Source organism: Sabethes cyaneus, chromosome 2 (genome assembly GCF_943734655.1).
Source record: "Sabethes cyaneus chromosome 2, idSabCyanKW18_F2, whole genome shotgun sequence".
Lineage (NCBI taxonomy): Eukaryota > Metazoa > Arthropoda > Insecta > Diptera > Culicidae > Sabethes > Sabethes cyaneus.
In genome coordinates, this window is record NC_071354.1 from 68,370,497 (window position 1) to 68,398,492 (window position 27,996).

General features: G+C 41.3%; 1 protein-coding gene across 2 annotated transcripts; it reads left to right on the forward strand.

The window, feature by feature from the left end:
• Window positions 1-1,406: 1,406 nt before the first annotated feature.
• On the forward strand, window positions 1,407-27,982 carry LOC128734217 (host cell factor). 2 transcript variants are annotated; one of them, XM_053828280.1, is made up of 10 exons: window positions 1,407-1,567; window positions 6,304-6,799; window positions 7,740-8,444; window positions 8,507-8,658; window positions 9,806-10,136; window positions 10,199-12,705; window positions 24,650-24,978; window positions 25,038-25,647; window positions 25,720-26,326; window positions 26,393-27,982. In XM_053828280.1, exons 2-10 carry the CDS (start codon window positions 6,586-6,588, stop codon window positions 26,545-26,547), a joined length of 5,610 nt encoding a protein of 1,869 aa, XP_053684255.1. In that variant the 5' UTR covers window positions 1,407-1,567; window positions 6,304-6,585; the 3' UTR covers window positions 26,548-27,982. The 2 variants fall into 2 exon arrangements, with proteins under 2 accessions (XP_053684255.1, XP_053684256.1); XM_053828281.1 differs by having other exon boundaries at window positions 8,507-8,652.
• The last annotated feature ends 14 nt before the right edge of the window (window positions 27,983-27,996 follow it).

A 27,996-nucleotide genomic window follows, 5' to 3' on the forward strand; every position in this document is an offset into this window, starting at 1 on the left:
GACGGCAGCAGCGCAAGCGGCAGATTGACTGAATTCAAACAACAGTCAAATGATCGTTCAAAAAGCGGAGTTTGAATGCGGAAAGTTCGCATTCACGGCAGTCACATTCAACTTGCGATCCCTTTTCAAGCCCTGCTTCTGGCATCTCTGGCATCCATCAAAACTGATTGGCACTTTTCTCCTGTACGGCAGTGTTGCTCTTTCTTTCGTTTACGCAAAAGAAGGAGAGCAATAGTTTTGTTTACATTTCGAACATTTTTGCTTTCCTTCTTTGGCGTAAACGAAAGAAAGAGCACGATAGTGTTGCAAGAGAAGAGTGCCAGATTTGATGTATGCAGAGTTGTCAAAAAGATTGTTCGCATATTATGAACACAATTTATAGCGTCCACCACCCCATCGACATCTCTATATCGAGCTGCAGTAAACGTCAGCGACAACATGTCCTGCACACTTAAAAAATTTAACCCGCGAATGAATAAGATTAACTCAGAAATGAGTGACTTTCAACTCAAAAATGAGTAAAAACCGACTCACTATGACAAAAAGTGGAACAACCCAAAAATTTGAGTAATGGCAATTTCTAAATTCTGAGTAGTTTAGGTCGACCTCATAACTGAGTTAAATTTACTCGTAATTTGTGTAAGTACTACCCAGTTTTGGGTGAAATGGCACTCATTTTTGAGTAAATATTGCTCATTAATGAGCTTCTACGGTGGAACTCATAAAAGGAGTAAGAGCTACTCAAAATAGTGTGTAAAATATACGCATGTTTTGAGCTGTTCCACTTTTCGTGAAAGTGGGTCAAATTTTTTAAGCGTGTGGGCTCAAAATTTGACAGCGGGCCCAAATCAGACTGCTGGCAGTTGAGTGAACCGCAGTGCTGATATGCTATCTCATTTTCGCACACACGAGATGTTAGCGGCGAAAACATGGTTGCATGCCGATGGGGTGGCGTCCACCATTATAGCGCGTAAAAAGCTGGATGGATACCAGCTAACTGGCACCTTTATCTCATTTGCTTTGCGTTGACAAGGGCTAACATCACTGCGGGCTCAGGAGTCGTGGGCCCCACTGACAGCTGAAGAGCTAACTTATGTGAAGAGTGGCGAATATATGATATCTCATTTACGCTAACGTTAACATGTTGGCATCGAAAACATGGCTGCCTGCCAGCTACTTGATGGATACAGTCGAACATAAGCAATTTTTATATCAGCACCCCCCGACGAAAGTACCCATGCAGCAAAAAATTTTACATCGAAATCTCGAAATGACATTTCTTGCGACAGCCCATTTTCGCTTGGATTCTCCAGCGACAACCCTATTTCGCCTTTGCTTGATGCCGATTTTTTCCGTCGCCATGTTGATTCCGAGCAGCATCATCAGCAGCTAGAGTGTGAAGCTTCGTCGACTCGAAAGCGGACGCCATTGTTTATTTTCCTCGTCCGAGTAGAAAAATTTGTTAACTCCGGTTCGGTGCGAAAAGTATAGTAGTGCGTTTTACAGTGAATTAATGGTGCTTAGTGCGAAAGTGTTGAAGATTGCAGAATTGGATAAACTTTTAAAGGTAAAACTTTATTTCCTACTTCTTTAGTAACTTTGCCTCAACCGGGAGGGGATTCGAAGTTTCCTTGCTAGGCTAGTGGATCACTGGGAACAGCTCTTCTGTCAACAGAGACCCAGTATACAGCAATAGAAAGGGAGGCTGTCATCGACTGAGTGCAAAGAGCAAATGAAATGGAAAATTGAATATATATTTTTTGTTTCAGTCGTTCGTTTGTTAAGGCGATGAAGTGAGATAGACAAACCGATATGTTTGGTAGGCGAATTTAGATTGATCTCGCTTCGATGCATAGTTTTCGTCAATCAGCTGCATCTTGTTGGGAGAATTCTCTTTGCTCCAATTGGAATCGCTTTACGCTAAACCTATGCTAATACAAAACAATGGTTATTTCGTTTTATTCATACTATATTCATTCATTAACTTGATTAAGTACACTGAAACAAGAATCATGGCAATTGTTACCATATTAGAGGGTAAAATTATGAAGACTCCAGTGAATTTTTGCAGAAAAGATTTTTGTTTAGCTTAAGCAGAGTTCTGGTCAAAATTACTAGGCGTTACTTTCGGCGTTAGCCCGATACATAACAAAATTAACAGAATCGTCAAAATTACTGGACATGACCATGAAAGGTGGTAAAATTATCTGATTACATATTACTTGTACAAGAATCATGGTAAATTTGAATACATAGCTTTTTCATGGTACTTACAAAAAGCATGCGTTTTCTGCAAAATTGTGCGAGATATCATGGTTTTTGTTTCAGAGTACGTTTCGTACGAAATTGCTGTCAAACGGGAGAAAGGAAAACCAGCTCCAGCGAAACGATAATAATTATAAATTATTTATAATATACGAATTTTACTATTATTTTCACTGGAGTCTATGTTGTTTTAAAGTAAAATTTTGAACATTGCTTTCAGTTTTGTTTTAGTTTTTTTTATCTATAATTTTTGATCGGGGTCAGTCCCGGCGTAGTGGTGAGCATTCACACCGAGGACCCGGATTCAAATCCCAACCCCGCAGAAAGCACGAATGACCCAAGCTGCTTAAAGTGACTATAATGTAACAAAAAAATTTTGAATACATTTCAAATTTCAGAATTTGGATTTCTACGCCGTTTTTTGACTCGAAATTACTTGTAGAGTTAAGTTATTGAGAGATTTCCAATAGATTTAACCCACCTTATATACCACAGACAAACAGACATTATTTTAGGCTGAATACCGTGTACCCCCGTTGGTATGACCTTTAATCTGAACATTTTTAAAGTACCCGGTGGTATGAATGCGTTCACATTAGAAACCGATCAAGCGTCATACATAATTGACGTTAAAGTTGACCGGGTAAATTAAAAAAAAAGCAAAAAAAACTTAATGCGTTTCCTCATGCTCAAGAGCTTTGGAATATAGGTCACATGGAACTTACCTCTCTCCAGCACTCAAAATAAACCATTTTAGTCGAAACTGCCGAGCCAATTACCTCTTCTACATACCGGACGTTTAGAATTCACGCATGTTTGCAAAGTTTTCAAAACGTTTGTTTTCATCAAATCAAAACAAGTTCATAGAGTGCGCGTTTTGCGCGTATGTAAAAATGAATAGAGTTACCAAATATTCAGATTAAAAATGAACTTGCCCAATCTGAACGAGGTGTTTTTCATATTAGCTGGGGTTGAGTGTACCCTAAGCCCACAGACAAACAGGTATAACTCTTGGAAGAAAAATCAACAACAATTGTCGTACCTCACATTTAGCCTGAACACCAGCACCATCTATGATAGACATTCCCAAATATCAAATAGCAACAGGAGTATCCCTCGAAGTAGCATGTATTTTTTATGGGGAATTCCCCTTCTTTCGTTAAAAAGCGCCACTTTGACCTGAACGGAGACATTCCCAACTAAGCCCAAATTTGAAATGTCGGTTTAATCGGTACGAAGAATGGAAAACGAGTGTTATGTGTTATGTCTGTTTGTCTGTGCTTAAATTATTGATTTACTAACAACATATGGATGAGTTACCCTCAATATATCATATAATGCTTCAAAAAATTCAATCGGCTTGTTCAATTTGCAAAATGCGCGTCGTAATTCGCGAAGTTCCACCAAACATACCTCGCGATTCACGCAACTTCCTGCTGATTATAGGATGATTGATTCAATTCTGACTGGTTGCCAAAACTGTTTAAATAAAATAAACAAAAAAAGTGTTGCCGAATTAGACAGTTTTTCTCTCGGCGCGTCTCTACTTTATCTACCGTCTGTAATTGGTACTAGGGAATAAAACAATAATTCAGATTTAGCTACCAGGCACAATACCTACTTATGTTATTTGGCTGACAATAACCAGCATACTTTTAAAATTTCTTACAGTGGGCTCCCGTTCGTTTGAACGTTTCCTCATGCAAACTAACGGGGTTAGCTTTTAATTTAAACAACTGGTACCCCTAAATATGCTGGAGCTTGTGTGAACTGGCTGCCCTGTTCTTTGTTATTGTTTTGGTGGTTTGATTCAGTTGGCAGTTGCTAGCAGCGAATATTTCATTCTCCGATCAGATTTCTAGCATATTCGTTGGGAAAACGCATTGTGAAACATTAAACACGCTAGATCAGTATAAACAAATCGTGTTTATGTGCATTGTCTGCATAAGCAAATGATGTCATATTGAGAATGACATTTGAACCATTTTTAATTTGCACGTCGTGCAAACCAACGGGGTTCAAATTAAAAAGTGTTCAGATTAAAAACGGTCAAACGAACGGGAGTCCACGCTATTGGTATCAAAATAATTTAATTATTCGTATACAAACAACCTACATTTAAATTTCTCACTCTCAGGTTTACGAAAAACTTAGGTTTTAATATTTCAAGACTATTATTAATATTTGGTAGGGCAGTCTTCAGAGAAATTTATCTAGATTGAGGTTCGATGTTTTGCCGACGTTTCAACACTTTGTTGGTTTCTTTTTCAAGAAATAATATTATTTCCGTCTTTTGTCTTTTGAAGACTGCCCTGCCAAAAATTACAATTGAATCTAGTCGACATTCGGTTTTATTAGTGTTCTGTGTGTCGCAACTACGTCGCAGGTGGTGCGCTGTATAGCGCATCAATGTGCGAACACAGCGCACCACGTGCGACGTAGTTGCGACACACAGAACAAGAATAAAACCGAATGTCGCACGTCGATTATTACGGTTTTCAACTGCAACAACAATAAGTATTTAGAAGTATCCTTGTAGTCGCTTTTATGCAGCTTGTTTTTTAAGCAAATATTGTAATTTGTGCGATTTTTTTCGCGAACTTCGAAATTTATGCAGTTTTTAACGCGGATTTCGGAGTTTACGCGGTTTTTTGTGATTTTTGGAGTACATGCGGATATTCTCTACGCGTCTATTTTCGGTAATTTAAAATCTTATGCAAATTTCGGAATTTACGCGGTTTTGATTTATGCAGAACACAGTATGCACAGTATTTATGCATACACAGTAAAAGACAATATTATTAATCTGCCACTACTCGCATATCGGTCCCACTTATATAGAAATCTCCATAGAAAATGGGATTGTTATGCGACAGTAATGCCATCTGTTATCTTAAGTGAGTTAATATTGCTTAAGTGTTAGTGATTGCAACGATCTAAAAGAATGCATGCGTGTGATGTTGATGTATGGTGCCAACCAATGTCAGTGTGGGAGTGATGTTAGAGTGATGGCACATACACAAACTAATCGATTACGACCGTCGCCCGTACAGGGCACACTAACCCTGTCCGTAGAGATTTGACAGAATGCCCAGTCTTATGTCTGTGAACGGTAAGAGTATCCACCGGACAAGCAAATATTTTGCGAAGATCTTATGGGCTAGTGTGTTTTTTTGTTTCGTTCCGTAAAAACGCCCTTCTGGTAAGCGTTAAGACTTCGTTAACCAAAGCCAAAGCAGATAAATTTCAAAAGGTTGTCCTAAATTTTCCCAAAAGCCATGTCGGGTCCTTCAAAAACATCTTAACTATGGTACCAAATCTAGGCCACAGTTAATCTACGGAAATTATGAAATCAGAAAAGATTTTTGGAAAGTTCCCGATTTCGTAAAAATTGTTGAAAAACACAAAAATGTTACGATAATTTTAGTGCATACAATGCACCGCAATGTATTACGATCTGACATATCTCACGATTTGACAAGCAAATATTCGAGAAGGAACTCTTCTCTAGTTTTGTAAAAATAAGTGCAGATCTTTATAAATCGATCTGATTTAAAATGGTTTTTAATGAATAATTACATTGAACTAAATACTGAAATCTGTATCAAGTAAATTATTTTGAAGAGTATACAATGTTAAAGATGAAATTGGATTCTTTTTGATCGTTTTATATTTACCAACAACCGAAAACAGAAGAGCAGCACAGATTGGAAAAGGAAGATTTTGTCTCGGATAGTGTTTAGAAGATGATAGCTATATGGAGCCCAAATCCTGGCATTGCGCTTCGTTGATTTGAGATTTTTGCAGAGTTCGTTTGTTAGATTCGTTTTGTCTTTTTCGTGTTGAACAGAAAAAGAAACTATTTGCTTTCAGTTGCAAGTACACTGCGTTTGATCGAAAAGGGACAGTTTAACTTAAGAATGAATGGAAAATACAGCCCTGGCTATCTCTCTTTCACCTACGTGCTCGTTATTTCGTACTTATTCAATTTTCCTGTATAAGCCATCTCTTATTCGCATTTGCCTTCTCATTTTTCAGGTTGAAAAATCGAAATTGTTTCCTCAAGAAGTGCGGTGAGTGGAGGTCGATGTGAAAAAGGCAAATTTCGCGGCTTGGACATTATAGTGCTACCAACAGTGAAGCAGTATTACAGTCGAAAGAAACTGTGAAAAGACTTGGATTTTCAATGAATAATCTAATCAAAACGTGTCGAGAGCGGAAGATTATAATCGGTTACGCGTAGTGGAATTCGAATCAGAACTCTGGTGGATTGAGTTAGTTCAGTAAAACGAGAAATTTCAATTTTTCACTTGTCTCGGCATGACAGCCAATTCAGAAACGGCTGGTGGTACCGAACTGGTACCAGCTTGTGTGAAGAATAATGCTATTCTTCGCTGGAAACGCGTTACTAATCCGAGTGGACCACAGCCACGGCCTCGCCATGGCCATCGTGCAGTCAACATAAAAGAACTAATGGTTGTTTTTGGAGGCGGTAATGAAGGCATTGTTGACGAACTGCATGTCTACAATACAGGTAAATTTATGATTACTAAATTGCTGTTTGCTTTTCTTGCAGGGTTATTTTTGTTGATAGCGGTATTTCTAATGTTTTCAAACAATTCATCATTCGATAAGTCAAACTCCTCTCCATCATGGTCAGTAAGTAAAATAAGATTCGAATTGCAAAGAGAGAAAGGAACAGTTTCTCAATCTTTCACTACTACAGCAGCGATTGTCGAAAACCCAGCAAGAGTAGCAAAATAGTCGCCATATTGAATTTTCAGTGCCAAAGCGAAAAGTTTTAACTGAACAGTACAGCAATGAAAGCTCTATTCAGATTCTCAAACTCGAAAGAGCGACTGCGCTCCTACCGAACACAGCGGCTGAAAAGAAACAGCTAATTTGAGCAAAAGAGATAGCAGTAGTGGAAATCGAGACTATGAAAAGAAAAGAGAGAACAATTTATTGGAAAAAGAGACAGGCGATCGGTGACTCTTCTAGCATAAAAATATATAACTCAAGGAATGCTCTAGGTAAACTGAAGCGATGAAGGGAGAAGTATTGCAAACCGAGCTCTAGAGGATCGACAGTTCACTTGCTGTTTCAATCAATCCAATTGGAATGTTTCGTTTTAAGATCTTTCACAAACTGCTTTCAATGTATTTGCATAGGTAAAATTCTGTTTTTGTGTTTGTTGTGACACCCTGCGTGTTAGGCAATTCACTTATTAGCACAACGCTACGTCGCGGTTAGTAAAAAAACTGCTTTACCATAGCGCTATGATGATGTATTCTCAGCCTTTTATTAGCATTCGGATTGCTGGTTTCTTTTTTAAGAGGTCCAATCCTCGAGTGCAATGAATTGGAAAACGAATCGAGAGCGAACTTCATTCTGACGAATCACTAATCCATAAACGTACTTAGTAAAGCTGAAAATGTATGGATTTTTAAGTGTTTTTTTTTTAATTTTCCCAGCTACCAACCAATGGTACGTACCGGCTACCAAAGGAGATGTTCCTCCAGGATGTGCAGCCTATGGTTTCGTTGTCGACGGAACTCGAATCCTTGTATTCGGAGGCATGGTCGAGTATGGCAAGTACTCGAACGAATTGTACGAGCTACAGGCAACGAAATGGGAATGGAAAAAGCTTAAACCCAAGGCTCCAGAATCAGGACCCCCACCATGTCGACGTTTGGGACATAGTTTCACGTTGGTTGGAGACAAGATTTATCTTTTCGGTGGTCTGGCTAACGAGAGCGATGACCCGAAAAACAATATTCCCAAATATTTAAATGATTTGTACATTTTGGAGATTAAGAACAATCAATTGCAATGGGAGATTCCGACAACGTTTGGAGAAAGTCCACCGCCACGTGAGTCGCATACGGCCGTGTCTTGGTATGATAAGAAGCTTAAAAAATATTGGTTGGTTATCTACGGCGGCATGTCCGGATGCCGATTGGGTGACTTGTGGCTTTTGGACACTGATACAATGTCGTGGACTCGACCAAGAACGAGTGGTCCCCTACCACTGCCTCGGTCTCTGCATAGTTCGACTTTGATCGGAAATCGAATGTACGTTTTCGGCGGCTGGGTTCCGCTGGTCATGGAAGACGTTAAGGTGGAAAAACACGAAAAGGAATGGAAGTGCACCAATACCCTTGCTTGTTTGAATCTCGGTAAGATGTTTTATTTGTGGAACTAAATGAAAGGTTTTAAATTTTGTTCTTAACTTCCGTAGAAACGATGACCTGGGAAGAATTAGATCTGGACATCGAGGAGGACAACATGCCCCGAGCTCGAGCTGGCCACTGTGCCGTGGGCATCCACACGAGACTCTACATCTGGTCCGGGCGCGACGGCTACAGAAAGGCCTGGAACAACCAGGTCAGGGTGAGCTCTGTTTTCTACAATTAAGTTATCGGTGTGAACAATCAACACTTTCTTTTCCTATGAGATTCCGTTTGCTCCTGCTACCGGGAGATTTTAAATTGTTTGAATGGTTGATACGTGTTTTGAAATTTGAAATATGAATTGCATTTTTGCTTTATTATGCGAATGTTGGGAATTTTTTTAATTGCATCAATTCTTGACAAAAAAAAACAAATTAATTTGTAATCAATGTCAGTGGCATATCCCGCTATTTACAACGCGGGAAGTACAAATTTGAGTGGTGACTGTTCAAATAGATTAATATATTAAAATTTTCTTCAGCCACCTATTTCAAAAATAATTTTCCTTAATTCCCCCCTTAAACTTACATTATGTAAAGGTTTTTAGAAAAATCTATGACGCTTAGAAATCAGTAAAGCATAAAAACGCAATCCTGTACTCTTGAAAGCTATGTTTTTACTTGAGTGCAGCATTACTTCTTGAATTGGAAACTAAATATCTATCATAAAATTGCACGATGCTCCTGCATGAGCTGTTAGATTTAACAATTACTCAATAGTTCCTCGTAGTAGTATATATATAGTTTGTTACTCAAAAACAAAAAAAAGAACATTTACTGAATTCTCAGCTACATCCTTCGAAATCGGCAGTGTGGCGATTATATTTTTCGTTTTTGTGATTGGCATTTTCAGCAATGATTTTTTATTACTGGTTCCATTTGTAACATGGAATGACCGGTCAATATCGTCGATTATATCTTTGGTAAAAAAAATGGCTATACAAACACCGACAGTTGTTTCGCTATGTCCACAATGCCGGGTTTGCAAAATTATATCAAGGGGTTCAGCTTTACGAATTTTCACTGACAGAGATCCAAATTTGTTTCCTATTGCTTTATGTTGCTTTTTTGCTTCACAGTTGCAAACAATTTAAAATTCACACTGATTCTTAATTTAGTCAAGAGCTCTTTTTCCTTATTCCGTGCTTTGTGATATTGTTGTTTTGTTTAATTTTGTTCGTTTTGTCTTGATTAGGTAGTGCAGACTATTACTGGCTGCAGTATTATTTTGCTTTTGTATTTTAAAGTACCCACCAACCGGGGAAAAAACGTGCGAGTAACGATTTATTTCGTCATTTTTACATCCAGGTATGTTGCAAGGATCTCTGGTACCTGGAAGTTGAGCGGCCTGCAGCGGCATCACGCGTACAGTTGGTCCGAGCCTCCACCCATTCTCTTGAGCTATGCTGGCCATCGGTTCCGTCAGCGGCTCAGTACATTCTCGAGGTTCAGAAGATTCCTCAACCTCCGCCACCTCCACCAGCGGTTCCTACACCGACTCCGGTATCAAACATTACTCCAACCGCCGCAGCTCCTTCATCTGCTTTAACTTCACCAGTATCGGCCATTCCATCGGCAGCAGCAGGATCGGTATCACCAGCTGGGCTTACCGCCGGAGAGCCCCTATTGCAGCAGCCACGTAAGATTAATCCTAAACGATAAACTTTAATTGTTTCTAATCGATCAAATTTCTACCGCCAGTTATCAAAGGTCTTCCAGGGCGTGCTGCTGCATCACCGATCGCAGTTTCACCATCACCTGTTGCGGTACAGGTTGCTTCTCCGCTGGCTGCTGCTGCTTCCGCTAGCCCTAACATTCACGGGACTATCGGAAGTCCAGCACACAATCCGTCGCCCGGTATGCAATCGCCCACGCCAATCGCCGTGGCAGCCATTCCATCGTCACCGGTGCACAGCGTAACATCACCAACTGTACAGCGTATTGTAACTAAGGTGCAAGCCGCGAAACCGATTCAGCAACAGCAGCCAACGAAGGTGCTGACATCGTCCGGCATTTTGCAGCAGCAACCGACTCAGATCATTCAAACCCAAGTTCAAGCAGCTCCAAGCTTACAGCAGCAGCAGCTTCAACCACAGCAGATCACTCAAATCACACAGCAGCCGCAAACTATTCGCGTAGTTAGCGGAACGGCCATATCAAATGCACAACAAATCGCAACCGGCGGAACACCGATCCGTGTGCTCTCCTCGACCGGTCAACAGGTGCGAATTGCAACTCAACAAACTGGTGGACAACTTGTCAGCGTCAGCACTGCAACCGGACAGCAAACCGCAACGGTTCTTCGTGGTCAGAACATTGTTACAGCTGGCACTCATCTTCAAGCCCAGCAACGCATTGTAAGCGCCCCAGGTTCCACCACTACAACGGCCACCATCGGTGGAAAACAAATCATCCTGCAAAAACCTCTGACAATTGTTGGTGGAGCTGGTGGTCAAACAACAGGAACGATTAACACTGCTGGTGGTATGACTGTGAATCAGCCACAGATTGTAACGCTGGTAAAGACCAGTCAAGGTATGACCGTACAAACTCTGCCCAAGATGAATGTACTTCAGAAGGGAACGTCAGTTGCCGGAACCATTCAACAGCCGCAACAAATTGTCACATCCAACATTATCGGTGGAAGTGGCACCATCCAGCAGGCCACCGTCGGAGGTCAGAAAACGGCCGTGATTGGTGGAAACGTGGTCAAATTGATGTCTTCTGCCGGAACGATAGGAGGCAAACAAATTTTGATGAAAAATCCCAACATCGTTCAAGTCGGCAAGGTTGCCACAAACGTTGCCGGTAAACCAACCTTGGTCATCACAAACAAGGCTGGACAGCAGATCCGTAGCAACCAGCAGGTGATAGTTATGACGTCCCCGCAGGGCATACGAACGGTGGGCGGGGCCATTACTTCATCGGCCAACAACTATGTCACATTGTCGACGTCACAAGTCATGAATACAATTACAACATCCCGCGCTACTAACATTGGTGGAGCAACCATACTGCAGGCGACAGGTGCTGGAACAGCCGGTGGAACCACTGCCAACATTGGTGGTCAAGCGATAAAACTTCGTGCCGTGCAGGGCGGCAAACCCATAACCTTTACCGTGCCTGTCGGTGGTCTCCAGGCCGCTGGTCAAAAAATAAGCGGAACACAAATCATCAACATGCCACAGAAGGCACTGACGATCGGTGGCAAGGCGGTAACTGTTCAGTTAGCTCCATCGGCGGGCGGTCAGAAAACGGTGACCATTGTGCCATCTTCTGCCGGACAGGGTGCCGGTGGAATTGGAACGGCCGGCGGTCCCGGACAGCAGAAAATCGTTATGCTGCCATCAAAAACGACTACGCGAATCGTTACACAGCAGCAATACCAACAGATTCAGCTACAACAACAGCAAGCACAACTTCAGCAACAGCAACAACAACAACAGCAGCAGCAAGAGCAAGTTTCTACTGACGCAGCCTTTGCTGCTCTGGCCGCGGAAGCTGGCCTAATCGAAAACGATGGCGATCAAATCGACCAAATGGACGGTTGCTTCGATTTGGTCCATGAGGATGAAGAAATGGAAACGGAAGAAAGTGAAAGTAATAAGCAAATCGTGTGGCCAACTATAGATCAAATGGACGGTTGTGGCAATGATTTCCTATCGTCCGACGATGAGATGGAAGATGATGATATAAATGACGTACCCGCAAGGGGGATGCCGCGATACGTACGATTGGGTTTGTTTGGAGGTGCTGCTGCGTTTGAAAATCAAAATCCATCCGGTGAAGCACAGGACGAAGAACAGGATCCACTAACACAGGATGCTGAACCATCGACAGCTGCTTCAGGGGCTACCACTGGTGCAGCCGATGCTAACGAGACGGAGCCACAGCCACAAGATGCCTGTGGTGATGAACCGGCTGATCAAACTCCAGAAGAACCCAGTGATTCAGTGGATCCGCAACAACCAACAGCACCTGAAGAGGAGAGTACTTCAGGAGGGCAAGATCAAGAATCGCAACCCCAACAACAACAGTCTGCAGATGATGGTGTAAATACTGAAAGTGGCGCTGCTGAACAACCAGCTGAAACTACAAATGCAGATGAAAGCGCCGCTAATGCTGCAGCTGATGGGGAAGATGTTTCCATGCAGGATATCTCAGCCGGCGGCGTTGATGAACAGAAGGAACCAGCAGCAGGAGATAATGTGAGTTTCATGTTTTGCTCTATTGAAATGTAGAAATATTCTATGATAGATTTTAGAATTACAATTATTGCTTAGTTCTTCTGCCATTAGCATTCTTAAACGGGCTCATCCATACTCATACACACAGTCTTATTCTCTAGCGTTTCACTGCTAAACGGACAAAGGGAATCGACTTGTTCTTGCTCTTTCGGGAATTATCGTTTTCGGTAGGCAGAGTATTTTTCTTTTGCAATGTTTTGCTCTGTGTACAAAGGAACGTAATTTTTTCATCTTTGTTCTTCTACCAAAGCAGAATACATGCTCTCAAATTGTTTCAGTCGGTATAAATGTCTGTCCGGTATTTTCTGAGTTTGTAAGGTATGAGTGGCTGTAAGAAAAAAAATTCAAAGTTGAGTTGAACTCAAAGAGCACTTCATCGTTGTGAGAAGCAGATCTCTGTATGTTTGTCATTGAGAAGATCAAAAGCCTGCCCTTAATCCGTGTTTACTTTGAAACCACTCCCAACCAGGAATGGAGAAAATCACTTCTAGCAATCAAGAACATAGAATCGATCAGGTTCATGTTCATTGACAGCATTACTTGTAAGGTTATGGGCTCTATTATGTATGTTATGTCAACAGCTACTTGTGTACTGTGCGACTAGTCTATTTTTGGTATTACACACTATTTTATTGAGTAATTTGACTGACAATGAGTCAACAGCTAGTGAGTTAAACACTCAACTGTCAACAAATGATGAATGAGCTTACTCGAATGAGAATGAGCCTGAGTGTCTAGTACAATCGATAGTGACTGAGTCGAGTCAAGTTGCTCGACGTGACTTGCATAATAGTGACTAATGACAAACCTCATATCCGATGATATTTATTTACTTGATTGCGTTGAGAAATATACCAGATACAGATGGTTGGTTGTGTACAGATCGTGAAACGTAATACAAACAATATAAGTAACCTTTTTTCTCGCAGCTAGGTAAAGTGTAACATTGTGATTGAGCGCAGAGAATTGATACAAAAACGAAATCTTGTGATTAATGCTGAAGATTTACTGTTTGTTGTAAACTGTATAGATCAAAAAAAGCAAAGCCTAGGTGCTACATTCCGTTATCGAAACTTGACCTGCTGTTTTTATACGACAGACTTCACAGCCAGCTGTTAGAGTGCAGGGCCAGTTGCTACGATCCTATTGACTCTAACAGCCTCTCCCAGTCGGGATTCAAACATACGACCACTGGCTTATTAGGCCAGCATCGTACCTCGAGGCCAACTGGGAGGCACTGTATAGATCATACAGACCCAATAGTAAAGTTTTGATCTGCCGTACAGTTTAATGTTTGCATCAGTGTTAGAGTTAGCTGCCGCGAAGACAGGCAAACGTAAGTCTGTTTACAATTGCGCGTATTAAGTTCATCGTAAACGATGTTTGGTTAGCATCATGGCTTTATAATATAGCTTCTCTAAATCCGGTTGATTTTGACTGGTTTTGCCTATGCATTTTGAAATGCATTTTCTACTTGTTGCTGTCTTGTCGGCATGTTTTGGCAAGATTTCTATTGTACACCTGGCGAAAGCCTCAATGGGCCAGCCACCAGGGATGATGATTCGATCACTTTGACTCAATTTTGATTCATTTGACAGTACCGTCTCAGCCGAGCCAAATATGACACTGTTATGTATGAGACATTTGTAGAACTAGTTCTAATCTACAATTTTTCTGAACAAAGTTTTGCTGTATCTTTTGTAGTTACGGTGCTACAACGCTAGTAACTCATCAGTGACTAAATGATCATTCATTATAGATATTAATTATTATAGAAATTATTATAGATTATAAATTATAGATAATAACCTGTTCTACAAATGCCCCATATATAACTTTGTCATATTTGGCCCCGTTAAGACGGTACTGTCAAATGAATCAAAATTGAGTTAAAGTGATCGAACCATCACTGCCAGCCACACCGTAAGGATGTTGAACGATAATCCGGCAAAATCTGTTATCTTCAGGGACCCACCGGCTTCAGGTAAGAAGGTATCAACTCAACGAACGGATCACAGTCTCCCCGCAGAAATCGCATTTTTTATTAGTTTTCCTAGGTGTACTGAGTCTAGTTAGTTTTATCTAGTCCTCAACTGCCGGTGAAAGCATAACGGTCCCATATTACGTTTTGTTATTTTCGATATTTTGGTTTTTCAAGTTTTTCAACTTTATTCGATTATACGATTTCATCATTTTTGTGTTTTGTAACATGGGACAGATTTGCTTCCAACGGCAGTCAAGGCCTCTTATGAGCAGGGTAAAAGAAGGAAAATCAGAACAGGGACCGAAATGGTTACACTTTTTCTATACATTTCCAGGCATGCAATGCCATGTCAGACTCCAATACCATCGCTCTGTACTATTTCTGTATCGACAGTGCCCATTATAAGTGTCGAGACTAGCCCGAGTACGTACATGTTAATAAGGCAACATTTTTGTACGTGAGCTGATTATTCACAGAAAATGTCGTATAGAAATGTAATGCATTTGCCGCTTTTCACCTGCAGTTGTAGTTGGAATAGTATGGACAAGTGATAGAGAATAATGTGTATTGGGAACGTTATTATTTTAAACTGTGTTATTTGGGGGAAAACTGTATGTTTGGCTTACGTGCGCTACAGCAAAAGAGAATTCAAAAAAGTGTCTCCAAGTCTGGTGACATTTTCTCCCCCATACCGAAGGATGTACGACACGCAGAACAAGAGATGTTTTCGTTGTTCTTTCATTTCTTGTCGGTGCCTTTGTACTAGTAACATGTCGCAAGACTTGTAACAAGAAAAAATGTCAAATGTCTTCAAATTTTTGTCACCAACCAGTATAACCAGGACCCTGAATCAGAGCACATGGTCACGCGAGCGCTTCACTCTTTGAACAAGTGGATGTGTAGTTCTGGGTCATCAATGTAAAAAATCGGCAGTCGAATATATGAGTTATGGTAAACGTACATTATGTAGGGTCTGACCCTGCACCCAGTCGATAAAATTGGGGAAGTCGCTGAAAACAAGGATATAGTAGTTTCTCAGCCTTTTCTGACAGACATTCTAAATCGTCGCAACCATGTGATTCATTGGTTTGAGTTGTTACGTTATTATAGTTAACAGATCAGAGAGCATGAAAAGCTGGAAAAATAGCGGGAATTTGAAATTAGACATTGTGATGCCCCCTGATTGTTGTTATCGTAAATTATAGCTTTCGTCCATTATTGCTACCACACATTATGGCAATCATACAATATGGCATTCGTCTTTATGACATTTGCACGTATGGCGATCGTCAGCATGGTAAACGTATATATGGCTGATGGGTTGTTATCCTAATCGCAATTTCCTTGAATATCTCGACACTCGCCGGTGAGTTTCGATCTGATTGAACCACGTGCCACGTTGGGCACATTTATTGCTAGTGCCGGTGGGATTTTGGAAGAGAACAGATTACTCGGCAACCTCGCGACCATCGTTGGTTCTCAGCGTTGCACCAGATGTACGATAGGAATCTCTCCTAAAAGTGTCTTCAGCTCGTGGTCTATACGCCTGCGCCACTCTAAGTTTTCCGTTTGTCCTCCGCCAAAATCGCCGCAGCACCTTTTGTTCAAATACGGCAACCATGGTCGTCCTGTTCTTTAGTTTCGATTTTACTTATTTTTACTTTTTGGCCGTGCCACGCCATTATTGCTGTATCATACGCTTCCGTGATATCCAGGAAAACATGGTGCGGCACAACGTATTTCCGACATTTCTGGAGAATTTACCGGTGGTGCCGCCTAATATTCTTCTAAGAAATCTCTTACTATCCAAAATAGCATAGTTAGATAACATAGTTAGATCTGAGAGTTGGGAGAGCACTCTATAGGCAGCGCACTATGGGGGATTTCCATACAAGCAGGCGGACAAAAATATTTTCGAATTTTTTCTACCATTTTTGACGTTTTTCTAGTTGCTATGATTAAAATATGTTGTTAGAGTACATTTGCAAACATTTCACGAACATATTTTGAAAAGGGTTTAACTGTTTACCTTTGTCATATGTGAAAAACTAATACAGCCTGAATTCGTTAATTGGGCCACGACTGCACTCTAGCTGATTCGCTAATTGGGCCGACTGACAGTTGTTAGAAATTTCTAAACTCGAAAATTCCATACAATTTTGACATTCAAGTTGTCACATAGCCCAATTAGCGAACACCCAATTAACGAACCGCCCAATTAACGAACCACCAATTAACGAAACTTTGCTGTATGGGTTATTCCATCTCAAACGTTTGAATTCGACCATCAGCGATTTCAACCAAAGTTGGTATAATTGTTCATTCCGACCCCACAACCAATTTCCCGAAGTTATACGCCGATTGATCGATTCCCCTAGCAGTGGCGCTGCTTACTTTTTTACAGATTTCCAAAAAAAGTCATTTTTCGGGCTTAAATATCTCTTCAACAGTTTGATGTGAAGACATGCCAATATACTTTTTCTATGGGTTTTTGACCGCGCAATCGAATGATGTTATCAGTTTTTATCTAATTTGTCAAGATCATACATTTTTTTGCAATTTAAAACAAAAAATGCGAATATCTCAAAACACCCCCAATTTTATTTTCAAATAAATATGCTCAATATGTTCCCCAGACAAATTCTACATAAGAATCACTTAACTACAAAAGACAATATTGGTAGTTCGGGAGATATGGTGTTTTGAATATCCGGGACATGCGTTATTCTCTCTGAATTATTAGTAAAAGTATGTTTAAATACGTTTTCCTGAAGCTTCCAGACATTTGTATGACTAAAATGTATTTTAATGAAAAAGATGCATTTTCAACATAGAATCAACATAATAAATTTTGATGTTCTGGATACTTTTGTATGAATTTAAATAAAAGTAATAATTTCGTACAAATTTTTATAGTTCTATTATATAATTGTGCTATTTATTTGTGCAATATAATGCATTTAACTGGTAAAATTATTATGGTATTTTACTTCTGAAATTATTCGAAACTTCGAAGTAATTTTGAAAATGGCTTTATTAGCACTACGGGAAAACCTAGCCTAAAACGAACGAAATTCAGAAACGGTCTTTTCCGACCTTATGTAAAATTTTCCTGCAAATCTCATGGTGCCCACCCCTTCCTTAATTGTCATCGGAAAGTATTAAGTTTTGCTGATTTTCCCCTATTCTTAACAATATTTTAACTTAATGAAGTTTATCAGGCCAGTTAAGTTATTCATTCGTCCCATATAAGCTTTGTAAGATTTACCGAAATTGGTCCATAAGTTCAGCAGATCTAGAACATATCTTGAAATAGGCCATAGGTCTAAAAATTCAGCCCACTCAATATGGATTGCAATTTAAAATTTTCGAAGACATTTCTTCGATGAACTTAACAGGAGAGGCGCATGTTTTCTTCATAGTTCCATTAACGTTGTATGGAGGAAATCTCGATGGTGACTCCCTACTTCATATTGAAATCTGTTTAACCCAGTTTCTAAATATGATTATACTAAATGCTTCTTCTGTTGACATAATTTCACATTGATCAGTTAGCTGTGCGCGCGCGTTTGTGTGTGTGTGTGTGTGTGTCTGTGTGTGTGTGTCTGTGTGTGTGTGTCTGTGTGTGTGTGTCTGTGTGTGTGTGTCTGTGTGTGTGTGTCTGTGTGTGTGTGTCTGTGTGTGTGTGTGTGTCTGTGTGTCTGTGTGTGTGTGTGTGTCTATGTGTGTGTGTGTGTCTGTGTGTGTGTGTGTGTGTGTGTGTGTGTGTGTGTGTGTGTGTGTGTGTGTGTGTGTGTGTGTGTCTGTGTGTGTGTCTGTGTGTGTATGTGTGTGTGTCTGTGTGTGTATGTGTGTGTGTCTGTGTGTGTGTCTGTGTGTGTGTCTGTGTGTCTGTGTGTGTGTGTGTGTGTGTGTGTGTGTGTGTGTGTGTGTGTGTGTGTGTGTGTGTGTGTGTGTGTGTGTGTGTGTGTGTGTGTGTGTGTGTGTGTGTGTGTACTGGAAATATATTTAATCTTGAAATCTCCCGTGGTGACTAGAAATTTTCAAAACACTATATTTCGCAGAGTGGCGCATGGTGGCACGTAATTCTTTCATAAGTTGATAGTATATACCTGAGATTTAACCCAGAAGGAGGAATTAACCTGGAGATATCTGGAGAAAAAAAGTTCTCGACTAAGAAAGCAGAAAATTCTCTTATTTTTTAAATTTTCCTTCTTCTCATGCTTTTTATTATTATAATTTCTCCTTTAGCCGTCTAAACCATTTATTTTTCGGAAAGCTCATTTCATTACCTTTCTAATGATATATAATACATAAGATTTAATTTTGGAAATAGTGTTCAAAAATTGATTTGAAAGTAAACATGTTTGAATGGCAAAAAGCGTATATGTCATATCGTTTTTCAACTTTGACAGCCTCTATCTCAGAAACAACATCGACTAGAGATTTCCTATTTTGGATTTTTCTTAATTGAAGTGTTTGTTATCAATAGAAAATTTCATTAAGCGGATTAGTGAAAGTCAGTTTTCTGATTTTTGTCCGCCTGATATCTCATAGTGCAGCGTAATTACAGCGATCGATCGCGCTTTTTGTAGATGGGACAAACCACTCCTTCTATCCAGTACTCCATCCATCTCCAGTAGTTTCTTCTGCACCCAACGCATGGAAATGATCTAATAAGGTGTCGTTACTAATGTTTCCTTGTCATGCATGTAGAGTTCGGTCCTTTACAGCAGCTCTATTAAACTTCCGATGCCCGATTTCTCACTAGATCTCGAGATCGGTTACTGGTACGCTACTATCGTTTGCAGGCACTCCCAGTTTAACTATATTGTCCTCCTCGTCTCTAAATACGTCAGGTTACGGTGTTCGGGTCTTCTGAGATTTTGTCATCATTTCATAGAACTTACGCGTGCCATTAGCACGGAATAATTGTTAAAAAAATTTAAGATCACTGTCCTTCTGGCGCTTTTTCCTCCTCAGGATTGTGGCAATACTTATGTAATTTTTCCAAACTCTTGCTGACATTTTAGTCAAACCAGCTATGTCGTGCACTCGCGGTTGCGTTTTCCACGTCCGCGATATCTCTGTCTTAGTCTACATAGTTTGACATCATCACCATTAGAATGAACCCCTCGAAACTGAACTCCAGACAACAATGGCCGTCCAATAGATTATCTCTGAAGTGATTTTCCGTCCAGTGCTTTTGACGTTTTAGATTCAGTCACAAAAAATGCTGAGGGGTCGGGCCTCCATTACCGCAAAACCATATCCTTTAAGCGCACGTAGCTTTTAGCATCTTTCGAGTTGCTCAATCGCTGAAAAGCGAATGGTAATAATTACAGACGGTAGATAATCTACAGACGCGCAAAGAGCGTGGCATAAAACACCAATCGAACCGTCAAATCGAGACACCAAATGAGCAAAGTAAACAAACTTGTATTTCGTATAAGCAGGGAAGGCTAAGTTTTGTAATCTACCAGAGATGTTAAAACTTTAACTATTGATTTACTAAAAACATGGATTAGTTACCTTCGATATATCATATAATGCTTTAAAAAATTCAATTGGCTTGTTCACTTTGCAAAATATGCGTCGTAATTCGCGAAGTTCCATGGAACATACCAGGTGATTCACGCAACTTACTGCTGATTATAGGAAGATTGATCCAATTCTGACTGGTTGCCAAAACTGTTTAAATAATATAAACAAAAAAAAGTGTTGCCGAATTGGTAATTTTTCTCTTTGCGCGTCTGTAGATTATCTACCGTCTGTAGTAATAATGGTAGGGAATAGTCTGCGTCAATGTCCACATCCCGTATGGCAGCGTATGTTGGTAATGACGACGTTGCCAGCCATCGATAAGAACGTTGTTGATTTGGTTGGTTGTTCCTTGGTCAGGGGACCTTGTGGATATTATCGCTGGGAAAGAAAAGCCTCGGGAAGCTACGAAGTTGATGCATCCCTGACCGTTATTGTTTGTGTCCGTGCACAGCCTATGAGGCTCGATCATTTTCCAAATCCCAAATCATTTTCTGCCGAATATGACCAATTGCGAACAGATTTGTGGGAACTTATCAAGCCGGCTTCGTCGAAGTTCGGTCTACAACAGATCAAATATTTACACTGCGGCATGAATTCAGAGTACCCACGCGTCATTTGTTCGTTGACTTCAAAGCCGCATATGACACCATCGACCGGAAAGAGCTATGGAAAATCATGGATGAGAATAGCTTCCCCAGGAAGCTCATCAAACTGATTCAATCTACGATGGATGGTACACAGTGCTGTGCTCGGATTTCGGGTGGATTGTCAAGTTCATCCGAATCACAGAGGGCTTCATCAAGGTGATGGTCTTTCATTCCTGCTGTTCAACATAGCGCTACAAGGTGTTATGAACCGACCGGATATCAACACGCGATATTCAACAAATCTAGTCAATTCGTCTGCTTTGCTGATGACATGGATATTATACGCAGAACATCTGTGGCGGTGGCTAAACAGTACACCATACTAAAGCGCGAAGCAGAAAAGATTGGGTTAACGGTAAATATGTCTAAAACAAAGTACATGCTAGCCAGCGGAACCGAGGCCGAACGATGCCGCTTGGACAGTAGTATATTGATCGACGGTGATAAGTGAGGTAGTCGACGAATTTGTCTACCTTGGCTCACTGGTAACGGCGGACAATGATGCCAGCTGTGAGATTCGGAGGCGTATTATCAGCGGAAGTCGTGCTTACTATAGGCTTCACAAGCAATTGCGGTCGACCAGACTAAGTCCCCGTACAAAGTGCACCCTGTACAAGATGCTTATTAGACCGGTTGTTCTCTACGGGCATGAAAGCGAGTGCTCGGAGTTTTCGAACGACGAGTGCTAAGAACGATCTTCGGCGGCGTACAGGAGAACGAAGTATGGACGCGGAGGATGAACCATGAACTCGCACAGCTCTACGGCGAACCCAGTATCCAGAAGGTAGCTAAAGCTGGATGGATACGATGAGCAGGGCATGTTGCAAGAATGCCGGACAACTACCCTGCAAACATGGTGTTTGCTTCAAATCTGCTAGGAACAAGACGACCACAAGCGCAGCGAGCAAGATGGTTAGACCAGATGGAGGGAGATCTGGCGGAGAGTACTCGGTGTTCGAGGAATTGGAGAGCGGTAGCCCTCAACTGAGTTACATGGCGAAACTTTGTTCAACAGGCTTTGTCTTAGGACGGCAAGCCACCTAAGTAAGCAGGTATGAGGCTCAATCACCGGTCTATACCTCGCTTTCCTACCAACCTAGGCGTTCATATCTCCGATGATGATTTTGATGTCGTATTTCACCTCCAGCTTCGCATAGAACGTTTTCTTCTCTTCATCGGTTCTATCTTCGTGTAGACATTGCGCGATTATGGTGATACAGTAGAAGAACCGGCCTCGCTTTCCAATCCGTTACGCAATCGAGTATTCACGAAGCATTACGAAGCCCGCTCAGTTAGCTTCGAGCTACGATGTTGGTCTAACAACAACAAACCAAGTTGTCGTATGTTCGAATTTCGGCTGTGCAGTGTTGCTGGAGTCAGTAGGATCATTGCACTGGCCCCGTAATTGTCTTGTACTCTAATAACCGGCTGCGAAGTCTGTCGATAAAGAAATATAAGTCTTAAAGACGTTTAGAACCCAAGGCTTTGCTTTTTTTTGACGAAGCCCGTTTTCAGCTTTTTACCATACCGACCAATTATTAAATACTTCGTGTGGAAGAAATACTTAACTTTCTGAAAAAATCAAATTTCTTTCTAAAGGAAGGGAAGACGATTTTATAATCCCTAGCAGAGTAATAGTGCTGGTATGATTGAAACTTTACTGGTTATGCCCTGTTATATGAGTGAGCACCATGGTACATTATACGAAATATTCACGCATCTGACGCACCTGAGCAACGAGATGTCGACTATTCCTACGCCCCCTTCTTCTCGTGGTAAAGTAAACCTCTCCAGTGCCGATTGATGGCGCATACCAACTAGAACTAGTTTAAATTATTGCTGCACCCTGCTTTGAAGATCTTCTAGGTTAGCAGGGGAGACCTTGCATGCCCAATTCGATGCAGGTACTGTCTGAAGCAACCGTGTCCTGATAGGAATTGCGTCAAATAGAAATTCACTCCCCCATGCTTTCTAATGACCCATCTGACCAGGTTTGACATCAGCCTGTGCGTCCATCTTTCTATTCGTAGCAGTGTTCCACTCTTACTGCCACTTGGTTACCGACGCAGTTCTTGTCTGTTTGCGTATTCCTCTTGTACCTTTCTGCCTATAACATTCACTGTTTTCAGCTAGTGTAATGCAAATAGGGACGGCAGTAGTCGGTAATAGTCGGTAGGCAGTAGGAACTCGCATAGCAATCAGCCAAAAGTTGCGGTTCAACGTCACCCTATTCCGCCAGGTTTCCAGCGCTGCAATCCATGCTGGACCTTCGTAACTCAGCATCGAGGAAGATACGCTAGCCAGAAGACGCTTCTTGCTGTTGATTGGTCATGTTTTTAGTCTTGACCTTGAAATGCAGTCATACATATATATATTGAGATTTTTTTTAAACGATGGTTCTACAATTGATGAAGGGACGGTAGGGGAAAGAAATGAAAATCTCAACAGTCGACGTGGTCGACGTTGAAATTGGGCGGGTCGTTGACCTTCACACTCATGTATTTCAGCACACACTTAGAGGTTATAATATACTCTCCATTGGTAATTTCTAACCGTTGCACCGATTTACAGTTGCTAACTCAAGTACCTCTGTTTTGTGGTGAGTTATTTGCAACTCAACTCCCTTCATCCAGGTTTCGGTCGAGTCTATTGTCTGGGATGATAATATTTTGATCTCATCCAAAGTCTCGCTTATTACCGTCGTTACGATGTCATCCGAAAAGCCGACAATTTTCACACCTCCAGGTAGTTACAGTGTTAGTATAGATGGGCCGAGAAGTTGGAGACTCTTCTTTCATCGGCCCCAATTCCATCAAGTTCGCTGTATAGAGCAGATGGTCAGATCATCAGGTTGTGCTCCGGAAAAAGCCCTTAAATGATTACCTTTGGCATGTCCGGACACATTTCAGTGGGCCTCGTCGGACATCTTATCTTTGCCGTTGCAACTCGATATGCGTCACCCCAGGGATTAGCATCGGTATTTCGACATAGTTCCCTAAGGCAGATGGATTTGCTTCGCATTATTATCCGTTTCAGTGTAGCCCCGGCCACACGGTGCACTATTCTGCGGTGCGGTAGTAACTTTTCACAGATTAATTCAAAACAGGCTGAGTTTCGAATTAATGAAAACCTGAACCACAATTTGTAGCGGAGCTTTATCGTTGAACAGTAACCTACATGAAAATGCAGACTGATTCAAGCTTCTTGCCGCAGTTGTATCTTCTTCACAAGCGAATTGGTAGGGCTTTCCACAAATTGACAATTGGACTTGACCGAATACCGACAACCCGCGTGTGACAGATATTCGGCAGCTTATAAGTATAGAAGTATGAGGTCTTCTTTGTTCCGCAATTCAGTGCCTTGTATGTGAGTAGCTGTAGTTTCCACAAGACGGCGCAAAATACCGTACCAAACGTGCAGCAACTGGTCTATAAAAAAGCGTTCAGTGAATGAATAATTTCGCCTAATGGGTTCATGAATTGGCACCGTTGGGGTTTGTTTTGTGGGATTGTGTGAGATTTCTAGTCTAGGCCACAAAGCCGCAGACAATAAACTGTAGTCTTCGGAGTCGAGCTTGTCAAGATAGCCATATATATGCCGGGAATCATACTCAAATAATAATAGCAACGAATTATCTTTTGTTTGAATTTAACTGTGTTTAATTCTAATTTAAGTGTTAATATCGGTATAAAAACACGCTTTACTATATTATATCATATTATTTCGGCAGGCTTCTTTTGGTACTGCTGCCAACGCAAATCAACCGAACGAGTCATCGTCGGACATCGCTCCTGAATCTACAGGCGATGAAGGTTCAACTATAACGCAGTTGGCTAACTCTGCTGCTACTGGATCTGGAATTACGCAACAGCACTCGGATGCAACCGACGGTAGCGGCACTAGCAACTTGCCAACAATGGTGGTTAGTGTGAATAGCGCCCCCACGGCTTCGGAGACCGAAGCAGCTAACATCCTTACCACGATCAAGAGCGGAGAACTGCTCTCGCTGCAAAATACCGATTTGTTAGCCGCCTCAGGATCCGGTGGAGATAACATCATGTAAGTTAAATCATACAGCTAGTCATTCAACATCCTACATTTTTTTTCTTTATCAACAGTCAATTAAACTCCGGATTGTTACAATCCAGTGCCACTATCGAGGGTTTTACGCGATCCGTATCCAATGACACTCAGACGATCACATTCAAGACAACTTCTGCTGTTAGTGAACTAACGCCGGTTGCAGCTGATGGAAGTCAGTTCTTATCGAAGCAACTTTCCAGTGGTGCCATGGTAAAATCAGAAGATTCTTCCGTTAATGCCGGTGGTCATTTGGACGCCTTGGCAGAGGCAGCTGCTTCTGCTACGTCCGTTCCATCCGATATATTGAGCACAACGGCGAGTACGCCGGCAAGTGTCGCGAGGGCACCTTTGACTATTGCTGTGGCTTCAACACAACCGTCACAAACGTCAACCACAACGATTAAGTACTTCGATGCAAACTCGAAGCAGTTCACTCTGTCTTCGCCATTGCTCCAGTCGCCCGTCAATCCGCCAGCGAACATTCTGAGCAATAGCAACGGCAATAGTATTGTTGGGGCCACCGGGACTGCTGTTCCCACCGTGGTAACCACAATCCAGGGAAGTGCTGTTTCTGCGGCAGGAAAAAATACAATAGCCGCGAAATCTGGACGACCCAGCGTGAAAACGAAAGAAGAGAAAGACGACGTAAGTTAATCTCTAAACCAAATAACGACTGAAAAAGTGTTCTAATTGAGACAACTTTGCTTTGCTTTCCAGCCTAAAATCAAAATCAAAGATGAATCGGAAAAATGGTACACGGTTGGTATATTCAAGGGGCTATCCCACACCGTTTCCAATTACGTCGACTTCGACGAATGGAATTGCTTGTACGACGGCGATACCCTGACCGCTGATAACCTTCCTGATCTGACCAAATTCAAGCGAATTAATCTGGAACCGGGCTGCGCTTATCGGTTCCGCGTCGCTGCCATCAACAGCTGCGGCCGAGGTGAGTGGAGTGACGTGGCTCCGTTTAAAACTTGCCTGCCCGGTTTCCCGGGTGCACCGTCGGCAATCAAAATCTCGAAGTCGCCAGAAGGGGCGCACCTCTCGTGGGAACCACCACCATCGACCACCGGAGACATTCTCGAATACTCGGTTTACCTGGCGGTAAAATCGCAGAACGCGAAAGACAAAGCCAATCAATCGGCACAACTTGCATTCGTGCGGGTCTACTGCGGTCCAAACAACCAGTGTACCGTTCCGAATCAGTCGCTTTCGACTGCGCATGTCGATTACACCTCCAAACCGGCGATCATTTTCCGTATTGCTGCCCGAAATGACAAGGGCTACGGACCGGCGACGCAGGTTAGGTGGTTGCAAGGTTAGTTCGCCGTTATAATCAGTCAACATTTTGTAGATGTTAATCTGTGTTTTTCTTTATTAATAGATCCTCAATCGGCCAAAGGAGCACCGACCACCGGAGCTGGCACCGGTTCGTCACCATCGGGCACGAAACGGCTCAATGAAAAAAGTCCCTCAACAACAGCGAAACGGGCCAAAACCGGAGCCAATTCTTCGATGATCGTTTCACCCACAGCATAAACCGGACAAAAGCAAATTCTGAACATTGTGTATAAAGTCAATCATTAATAGTACATAGTCGAATGTAAAATTTCAACATTCACTTATGGACTCCGTGGGTTTGGCGTGAAAGATTTACTGTCTGTGTCATGAATGCGAATGCCTACTTTGCAAGAATGTGATGTTCGTCACCACGGATAGATCTAAGGCTTGATTTAAAACGAGTAAACTCCCATAAACGTAAAGTAAGAAGTTCCAAGAATTCCCGGTATTGCTAGGTTACAGGTCAGGGTCAGTCGAACTTCTGCCTCCACAGTAGTAGAGGAGTATGTGAAATAAACTATTAACCAGTTTTAAGACAAGAGAAATCCGATATCTAGTTAATCATAATGCACTAGTGACTAGCGTAAAGTAATCCTCAGTTTACGAAGTTTTTCTCCTTCATTTTTTATGATTGATTAAAGCAAATATTACTAGAATATTATGGATATAGCGTAAATTAGCAACGTTAGAATGAAACACTGTAAAAAAACATTTTTAAGTTCGGAAGGTGCATTGGGATAAACCGAGTGGTGTTTTATTAGGTACAGCACAGCAGGATTACCAACATGTAAACTTATTCAGAATAGGAACTCGTAAAATATTAACGGTGTGCATTATTACGCGACGCAGTTGAACCAATATTCGAAACAAGAAAACGAATTGAATGAAAATTTCGTTTCATAGAAAATTTACTCCCAAGACATAAGGAAACACCACCGAATGGAAATTTTGACCAGTTTTTCAATTAGGTACCGACAGTAGTAGGTACCGTAAATGACGACTTCCCGAACGCGGCATTAAACAGCGAGAGTATCTCTCGACCAGCCGTAGACATCTGAACACCGAATTTCCGCTAGAGTTCCCTATTACTTTGCCTGCACAGATTTTTTTATTTTGATTTTCATCTATTTAGTGATGTAAGGCAAGTTTTTAACTATCGATAAGCAGTTTGTACAAGGAAGCAAGTTCAGATCAGAAAGAAAAAGTAATCTGAGAATCGTAGGAATTAAAACTCTTTCTAAAAGAAATTCAGAACTCTAAATCTAAACGACAAGAGCGAAGGTGCAACAACTCTATATGTAACCCTTGTACCAACCAACCATAACGAAATTAAGTGTGAAAAATATATTTAAAGAAAAACTATAAATAACTAAAAGCGACCGTATGACTACGTACATATAATTGTTGTGATTTCCTAAGTAAAAAAACACACGATTTGAGTTTGAATAGTGTAAGAGATCATCCCCCATACTTTTTTTTCTTTATTTGCTCGGGTAGTCTAAAATAGAGGGCTGAGACGCTTTGAATATTGATTGATTAGAAGAGAACAACAAGAAAACTATTGAAAAAGTAAGAAGCAACCTTTTCGTTCTTTTTGGGAAAAGTAATAGAATAAAGTAAAGGTATTTGTTAACAGTGAATGCAGAA